Raw genomic sequence first — 10,056 nt, forward strand, 5'->3', positions numbered from 1 at the left:
GGGTTTCCATAACTCAGATTAATATGCATAAACAACGAAAAATATACTTAACTATTTATTGACTCATACAATTATTTACATTACGAACTAAACCTATAACAGTCCTTCCATTTCTCTCATGAATTGCATGTAGGCATCGTCCTTGGTTGGTGCTTGTTTAGGCATATCTGCCGGCCGTTGCAAAGTCGACTTAATACCAGGTTTCGTCTTCTTATCCTCCCGTTTAACTCGTAACGCGGACGGCACGAATCTCGTGACGTCAGCGGAGAGATTCCTAATTTGTGGCTTCGCACTGATAGTAGCACCTGTAAATAGAAATAAGAAGATAAGGCTTCAGAACATAAACATATCATATGATGATGTACCATACCTGTGGAAAATCTTGCAAAGACTATACACACGCGGGATGGAGTAGGAGGGCAGTTGATCTGATTTTGCAGTTTTTACTAAAATCTATACGGTATAGCTCTGGACCGCTATTGCCGGAGCCGAGACTTCGCTTTAGCATTCTACCGTAACCTATATACTGAAGTGTATTAGTGTGTGTAGTAAATAAGTGTATATAGTAACACTAATAGTTACTAGTGTAAACTAGATTTGGTGGTTTTCCACTTTGCTTCTGCGTCTATAATACAGCTGTTGTGCATGGTCACATGATCAATTTTGCTGACTATATTGGCTTTCAGTATTATTATTTGTCAGAGGGAGTCGCGACTCCCTCTGCGTGGAATTGAACTTTACGTTTCTAAAATAAAAGTAGACTAAGTTACTCGTTATTACATCAGCTACCTGCAAAAAAAGTGCTGTCAAAATCGGACCAGCCATTTTAGAGATTAGCGGAAACAAAACAGACAGCATAAATTGTAAAAAATGACATTTTGGTGTATGTACCGTATTTATATTCATATGCATGTTGTAAAAAGCTGGTTGTTTCGATATTACAAACAAACACTTTAATTTTATTTATATCTATAGATAATATTATTTCTAAACTATTATTATGAAGAAAAAAATAATCTTACTAATGAGTACAATTTTTCACCATAGAAAACCAAATTAATAGCTGACAACAAGTATTGTATTTTATTTAAAAAAAATACGTACTCTTACAATGTTCCCATCTGTATGTGTTTGCTAGTATATAAAAAAAGAAAACTATTTACCTTGAACACCATCTTTCTTTGATATAAGCTGAGGGGCCGCTGTAAGGACCGAGAGTTGTGGCATAGGTTTCGGGGGCGGTGGCGGCTGCAGCGGGCGAAGGAGGCGTGGGGGCGCCCCTGGAGGCGGCCCCGGGGGCCGCAACAGCGCTCGCGGAGGCAGCCCTGGGGGCGGCCCGGGCGGGGCTGGAGGCCGCATCACTGGACGACCGGGCGGGGGCCCGAGAGGCGCGCGAAGTGGAGGCCGAAGACCTGTATTTTTATAATTTAGGGTAGGGAATTAGTGAGTGTCATCAAGTGAGTTCAAATCTGAACAACATACAAAAAAAATGAGGATTTTATATTTCTGTTTGACTCGCCTATGATCCAAACACAGGCATGCAACCAAAAATGTATCAAAGAAAAGGAAATAGGATCGTCACTTCGCACCATGTTAGATTCAAATATACCGTCCAAATATTGCATTCACCATCGACAGTTGACAATGTCTCTACCCCATCTGGTATATAGTATGTTGTTATGTTGTAATTACAATGGCATACAAGCTGATGGCCCATATGATGGTAAACAGTACACGGATATCATGTCGTCATTTGACACTCTTGTTACATACCCCTTGAGCATTTTATTCGTTAGGACTGATGTTATACTTCCATACTCCTTAGATTCAATGCAGGATATGGAGGTATGACTGTTTATATCACTCCTCAAAACAAAATACAGCTTACAAGGCATTCTACACGGAAATTACTTTGTAGAGGATTTGCTATATCGATATAATTTATACAAACATTTAATATTGTTATAATTTTATGAGAAAATGTTTTTATTACATATTGCAGAAAAAATGTAACAATTTATTCTTAAGTCTGCTGTAAGCTCACCTGGCGGAAGAAGCGGAGGAGGCATTTGCCTCATCTCCAGTCCGGGCGGTTCGAGGTACTCCTGGAGTTGGGGAGGTGGCATCATGGTTTCATTATCGCTATCAGAGTCACTATCTCGACCAACACCAGGAGCAGCTCCACTACGCTTCAAAGCACTTAACCTGAACAAAAAAAAATACAATAAAAAATCATTAATTTTCCAAATGAATATTTTTTTGTAATCTACATGTACTAATATTATAAAGATAGAGATATATATCAGGAATAATTTATATATACTTTTTTGGACGCAGTCATTATCTACACGTTACGTTTAGAAAATCACGAGATTTTAGGAATATGTATGCTCATCATATGCTGATTACACGCTGCACTTCTGTTTAACCCTTATCATAGCAGTTGTAGCACCGTCGAAATATTGTGAACTCTATAAAACTATTATCAAAATTATACGTGTCATTATTACACAATACCTAGCGTTTAAATCTGCGGCTCTATCCCTTTCCCTCTTCCTATGCACTTCCTCCATCTCTTTCATGAAGTCGTCTATATTTTGTCCGGATAACGCCAACATTCTCTGTTGAAGGGAAGTAGGCTTCGGTGCAGTAGGTGGAACTAGCGGCGGGACTCCTCCTGGCGGACTTGCCGGACGGTCATCTTCTATCGCTTCCCCATCATAGTTGCTCATCAGGGGCAGTGTATTTTGTGGTATAGCATTAAGAGGAGCCTGCAAATATGCAAAGGTTTTTAATTCTTAGTATGAATGGCGCTCCACAGTTTATATACGATCTGTGATTTACTGATGATTTTTTATTTATTTTAGTATGAGTAGTACATAAGAAAATCTGATCAGCTTTAGCAGATATTGAATAACATATATTGAACAACACACACACAAAAATATCGACCATTTAACAAATCCTCCATTTGCAAATTTTAACATTGGACTAAAGGTATATCAGTAGGAATATAAGAAAATATTCGTACTGATACTAATATAAACAATTTCCTTTCTCTTATATTTACTTATCAACACATAAAAATCTGAAAATGAGATAAATATGCCAAAAACAGACGTATTTAACACAGGTATATTTAATTTTTATATTTAAATTATTTATTCCTAAAAAACGAAAATATAACTCACAGCTTCGCCTGGTGGACCCTCATCAGCCATGTCTGAGAAACGGATGTTCTTTTTCTCTTTCATGAAATCCACCTTAGACCGGAAGTCCTTCTTATTGTGTAACTGTTCATTTTTAGTGGCTTCTACGGCCAGCAACTGGAAGTCAGCGGGAGGACCAGGTGGAACTCCAGGTGGCTCTAAACCGGCTGGTCTTTCCTAAGGTAACATTACATTATTGTTAAAAGAACTCAGATGACCTTATCACTAAGTGATATTTTTTATGATCAAATCTTTGAATTTAATATACAGACTATTTTACTTTATCTTATGATATACTCTTTGTTCTACTTCTCCTATACATATCTTCATCCACTTTCCTGACACTTACAGATTGACCAGAAAAAAATATTCTCTGGTTTCAGAATGTGAAACAGTGTGTTATATTTTGTTCCCCTATTTGAATTATAAAAAGATCCCCAAGGAAATTTTTATAGTCACCCTGATGAGAAGAGTACACACAGAAAATAGTAAGATAAATATATAAATATATTTAGACTATTATTACTACTTCGGTTAGTGTACATGTAAAATATGTATTTTCATAGATCTCACTCTGTAAGCAGAATCTTTCTTCAATATTGGCTTGACAGGTACAGAAGGGTATCCAATGTCCAATGGCAATGGAATTTGTGATGGTACATTGCTGTAGATAATATTTTCAGGGATCTGCAAAAAAATGTTTTTTTTAAAGAACATGTTTCAAATCAATCTATTTAATTATAATGACTACAACTCTCGATCAATTCAAGTGATAAGAATTTCTTAGCATTCCATGGATTCACACCCTGGGGTCCCTGTCCAGTGTACATCTGCACTCTCTTTTACTATTCATGTCGATCTCCCAATCAAATTTGGTACAATCCTGTTAATACAGCTTTGGATTCTGGACAGCTCAACGTTATTAACTGATTACTGGGAGTTTTTGCTGGTAAACTCTTCTATCTACTTCTACAGTGTACATACTAACTATACCATAAGTAGAGAACAGACTATCTTGTCTTTTGGTATAGCCCTTATATTTTTCTAGGAACGAATTCCTTATGAGTTTTTTATTGGTATTATTTAAATTCAACATTAGACATAATAGTTTTTATTTTCATTAAGAGATAATGGACTGGTCTGTGTGATCCATATAAGCTGGCTATTGGGACAGTGAGTCTATCATGACAAATTCATTAGAATTTAATTATGTTGGTGTCCAGATCGCTGCGAAGGACCACCTACCATTGTAAATTGCTAGCCATATAGACATCATACTCCGCTACTAATTATCCCCTTCCCCTAGACATCACCACACTGACATTTCTCATCTCGACAATTTATACTTACTTGTAATGTGGGTAATGGAATATCGTCGACTTGTACAGACTGTGCATGTTTTACAGATTCATAATATGAAATCAAATGTGCTTTCCTCTTTTCATATTCCATTTCTTGGCGTTTTAAGTCTACCCATTTCTCAGAATCGTCTTTATCCTGTATGAGGAAAGAAATATTAAATTATTATTATGATATAAAAGAAAGGCCTGTGCAACTAATATTATTAGACAGGATATCATAAACATCCATTTTAGAAAAGTGCAAAATAATTGGACCTGTTAAAATAATATATTTTAATGTACTTAAATGTTGTAATGTGGTGAAAATTTTAAAGTAGAGATATTGTGGATATTGATGAAGATATATATTAGAATGAAGTAATGATGATAAATAATGAATTAGTAGACAAAAACAAAAATATACATCTCTTGATTGTATTCAGTACAGATTGTCTATTGGTAACAATAATAAATCTCCAAACTAAATTTGGTAAAACATTACTTACTAATTACATTATAAATTCTTTTTTGATCACAGTTTATAAACTATTAGGTTGTTTGGAAAGTAATTTAGTTTTTTCCTAACTTAAGATTTAATTGTATTTTTTGCTCTCAACTTTACACTTAAGCCGTATAATTTTTATATGCTTTGAGAGCTCATATAGCAAGGCTTGTGTGTGAAAAATTCCAATTAATTATGCGCAGTAGTTTTTGGTTGGTGCCCTTTTAAATATGGAAGGCCGGTTGAGACTGATAAAGGCATTGGTTGATGCGTACTGGCGAATAACAACACTTATGACATCCCAGGCTTTTCAAGTGGTCACAAATTGTTAAATTCGATAAATTTAACCTCAATCCGATCTCACGTGTTGTGTTATTCGCCGGTTCGCATCAACCAGTGGCTTCAACCAACCTTCCCGAAGGTGGTGCATCTTTGACATCAAAATTGCCGGATCGAAATTTAACGAACCAGTTCTGGCACTGGCGTACTGTTAACACACCTCCACAAGCGTCGGTCAATTTCTTTCTGGCTTGAACAGCATTTTTGCCCTTTCTGTAGTAAAACAGTAAGATATGTCGAAAATGTTGCTTATTCCTCTCCATATTTAAAAGGGCACCAACCAAAAACTACTGTGTAGAATTAATTGGAATTTTTCACACACAAGCCTTGCTATATGAGCTCTAAAAGCACATAAAAATTATACGGCTTAAGTGTAAAGTTGAGAGCAAAAAATACAATTAAATCCTAAGTTAGGAAAAAACTAAATTACTTTCCGAACGAACTAATATATATGTAGTATGATTCAGAATTCTGTTCAGTTAGATAAAAGTATTAAAATGAATTTATTTTTACTTACATACATTTTGAGAACCCTATCAAAGGTTTCTCTTAGCTTCTTTCGTTTCTCTTTTAGTACTTTCTCATTTAGTGGTGAAGGTTGCAATACATTATACTCTAAAATATATAATATAAATTAAATTAATATTGCAGGATTCAGACTGAATCAGGTAATTGCAAAGATTACAAAATAGAAAAATTCCAGCGCCATTTTACTTTACATAAAAATCAGTCTCACTATTACAGAATTAGATGTGAAGAATTTATAAAAGAAAATTAGTAGAAAAATATTAAAGTATTTAAATACCCATTTCATCAATTTTCTGCAACTCCTCTAATATTTGTGTAGGGTCTTTCATTTTTAGCACAGCTGCTCTTACCATTTGTCTTTGCCTTTTATTTTTCTTCAACTCTTTTTTCCTTGCTTCTTTTCCTAAAAATAAAAAAAATATTTCAAATAAATTCCTACTGTCTATTTACCTTTTATTATAATTGATACGGCAAACAAAATAATTGTCCATACGGTATCTGATAATGGAACACATGAATTGCCATTCTGGAGGATGATAATATCACACCTCCACATACTGTAATTTCAACCTTATTCCTTCAACCAAATTACTCCAAACAAAACTATTTGTTTTGTGGCAGAAATAACCAACTCTGCACATCAGTATTTAGGATAATTCAAGAAAACCAGGGACTGCTACTTTCCCAACATAAGGTGGGGAAGCTACTTTTAATCGAAGTCTATTAATCTCACTTCCTTGCTAACTTTTTCCTTAACATTTTACGCCACAGTAATATGTATTTTCTTCCCCTCATCTATGTGGAAATCAGTCTCTACCCTTATAAATCTCACATTATATTATTTAAGTTAAATGTGATAACTATTCAACCATTATCTCCAAAAAATCATACACGAAGGATTCTTACTACTTTCACATGTATTTTAGTAATATACATCAATATTTGGTTTTGGATTATTTTTTGTCAACATATTTTCAAGTGAAAGATAACCTTCAGACTTAAACTTAAACTGCCTAATCAATTCTTTTTTGCAAACTAAAATTAATATTTTGTAATAAATAAATTTTTTTAATCTGAACTTGTTGTTTAATAGATGTAACAAGACATTAATGCAGATAATTATTAAATTCTACTTACTTGCTTGGTCTGTTGGATTCATATATTTACCACTTTTAGTGGTATTAATTGATCGACGGCCCATGATTGTAAATTAAACCCTTTAACTGCTAAATTTAAGGTAATTAAATAAAGATTCTGATTCGAATGAATACCGAATGTAAATAGATAAAATTTTACAAATACAAAATTATAACAATTTCATTATGACATTTGAACATTTTTTTTAAAGCTACTTCAGGGTTACCAGATATCACCATCGTAGTGTAACCAGTTTTAAATTCATTATTATGCTAAAATTGAAGTGACAAAATTTTGAATCAAAACTTTACTCTGAGACTCAGGAACAAAGAGTTGTTATTATCTCTACCTTAAAATTGCTTTATTAAAAGTTGTCAGTCGCAAATTGCATTATTTGTTAGGCCCGACACTCGTCGAAATAACTTAAAGCTCAAAAATGTCTGTTATACCCAAACTGATTTCGAAAAAATGTCGAATCAATCTTGCCTTGCTTACATTTAGGTGTTATAGGCATACTGATTCAAAAAAAAAGTCGAATCAGTCTTGCCATGCTTAAAGGTCTATTGTCATACTATATAATATTATCTTATCTGTACAGTGAGTGATAATAAAATTTTTAACGATTATACATTTCACATACAAAGACTACACTACTACTCTTAGATATTTATGGAAATATGCTGTTACACGTCTAACAGCACGTTTTCATAACAGTCTACTAGATAGACTTTCAATGAAATTACTATATATAGTACTTTTCAGAGATGATGAGGTTGTGTGATTATCTTTTCTTTTTTCTTTGGCAAGAGGCTAGTGTTGCCTATTATGCCACTAAAAACAGGAAACGAGACGGGATAATGGAAAGGAACTGTGATTATCTTAGAGTCCATTTTATACTGGAATAATACGAGGACAACACCAATCCAAAATTTAAAACTATCCAGTAGCATCGTAATAAAGGATATATTACGAAGGTAGGTACTGGATAGTTTTAAGCTATTGCGGATAGGAATAAAACACGATTAATTTTAAAAATAGATATCGTCACTTATGAACAATAATAGATTAAATTATTTTTCTACATCTTTATTTTTTAGGTTCTTTGGCCTGCGAGTGCCTTTTTTATATAACAAATTGTTTTTTATTGAAAAATTAGAAAAAAAAATTATAATTATTCGATTAATTTTAATATTAAAAAAAATGTATGTTTTAATGAAATATCGAGTTTTCAATAACCCATTATTTTTTTCACGTCCCCGCGTTCTGCACTGCAAGTAAATCGTCTATATAGATTCAGATAATGCTGATGAATTCCATTCCTGTGCACTACCACAGACAGATACTGCCAACATTTTAATTCATGTGACTTTCTGTTTGTATTAGTATTTTCTATAAATATATATTATTTATTGTGTATTTATTTAAGAAAAGTAAATTCTAATAAATATGTCTATCAGTAATTTAGAACTATCTAAAATAGGTACTATCTCAACTGAGTTTAGATATAGATGGCGCTTTGTGTGTTGTCCAGTTATTAATTTATTTATATAGTACCATCCACAAGTCATGCACCTATGTCCTAAATAAAATAGATAGGTATACCTACCAACGAACTAATTTTGTCATGAAATCGATGCGTGAACGATGATTCATGGGTTTATGCTCCGTTTTTATACCCCATGCGTAGCCGAATTGACTCATTTTGGCTGGAAATAAAACGCTTGAAATACTAAGGTAACCTACCTGACTAACAAGAACAGTAAATTTTTTGTTATACTGAATATAAAATTGAAAAGAGAATTGATGGTAATAGGGACTACTGGTTTCCATTGATTTTCCATATCATATAAAAAATAACTTATTCACTTCGGACATTTTATAAATGTATTTTTTTTTGTATTAATAAGTATTTTTTCTCTAATGCCACGTTAAGCTCAGCCGTCATGCTCATGGTCCCATCCTGTAATAGTACCGTCAGCGTATAGGTACCTGCATACCTATACTGTATGCGCATGCAGTTGCACCATAACATACTCATCAATAATAATAATAATAATAATTTATAATAATATCTCAGGACAATTCACACAGAGCAATCTAGTCCCAAGCTAAGCTTGTGTTATGGGTACTAGACAACTAATATATATACATGGATACATTTTTTTTGTAAATAAATACATATTATACATAGAAAACACCCAGACTGATACAAACAATCATACTCATAAATACAAATGTTTGTACCATGCGAGGAATCGAACCTATGACCATCGGATAGTAAAGCGGTGTACTAAACGACTAGACCACTGAGGCTGTCAAAAAAATACTATGTAGGTATTATTTAATGTTAGCCTGCTACTTATCTCATCTTTAATTTTTATAGGTGACCGTGTTGATATATATCTAATAGAGTAGGCATGTTGCTATCAATGGGCCAATAGTCCCCATTATCAACAATCCCCTCCTCCACGTGTGTGACGATATTTACTACCTACTACTATTATTTGCGACTATGGGAATGTACTTATAGAAATTGATAAGTAGGTAAATGGGTAAACGGAATCAGTAAACCATTACGTAAGTTTATTTCATCAGACTTCAGGCATCAGAAACGAGACAATTAGATGTCTACAATTTACAACGTATCTACAAGTTTACAGAGAAATTTAACTACTGAAATGATTGACTAGTAAATACTAGACACCTACCGATCGGTACCGTCGATAGGTAGTACCGTTTGCACTTTGCATCTACCTCATTTGCCTACCTATATAATGTGAATCGCAATATTTTGCAGCTAGTCTGTATTTACGCGAGACAGACGCTTCTATTTGTCTCGTATCACGTATACTACGCCATACGCACACTAGTATAATTTTACGAGACATCCACTACTCACTCGTTTCATTCATATACCGAAACTAGACCTCTCTTTCTATCTCATTCAATCTAACCGAAATTGTACGAGTGTGAAAGCAACAACAAATTAGATACTACGTAA

At 33.8% G+C, this 10,056-nt stretch overlaps 1 protein-coding gene across 1 annotated transcript; it reads right to left on the bottom strand.

Annotated features, from left to right (window-relative positions):
• Positions 1–31: 31 nt before the first annotated feature.
• Positions 32–7,254, bottom strand: LOC131848195 (WW domain-binding protein 11). The gene is made up of 10 exons (XM_059197975.1): positions 7,056–7,254; positions 6,196–6,321; positions 5,908–6,005; positions 4,560–4,706; positions 3,783–3,896; positions 3,192–3,386; positions 2,518–2,771; positions 2,045–2,205; positions 1,164–1,412; positions 32–305 (listed from the first exon to the last, which is right to left on the bottom strand). The coding sequence occupies exons 1-10, from the start codon at positions 7,117–7,119 to the stop codon at positions 94–96; spliced, it is 1,620 nt and encodes a 539-aa protein (XP_059053958.1). The 5' UTR covers positions 7,120–7,254; the 3' UTR covers positions 32–93.
• Positions 7,255–10,056: the final 2,802 nt, after the last annotated feature.

This window comes from Achroia grisella, unplaced genomic scaffold (assembly GCF_030625045.1).
Source record: "Achroia grisella isolate CSIRO2021 unplaced genomic scaffold, CSIRO_AGI_Agris_v1 utg546, whole genome shotgun sequence".
Taxonomy (NCBI): domain Eukaryota; kingdom Metazoa; phylum Arthropoda; class Insecta; order Lepidoptera; family Pyralidae; genus Achroia; species Achroia grisella.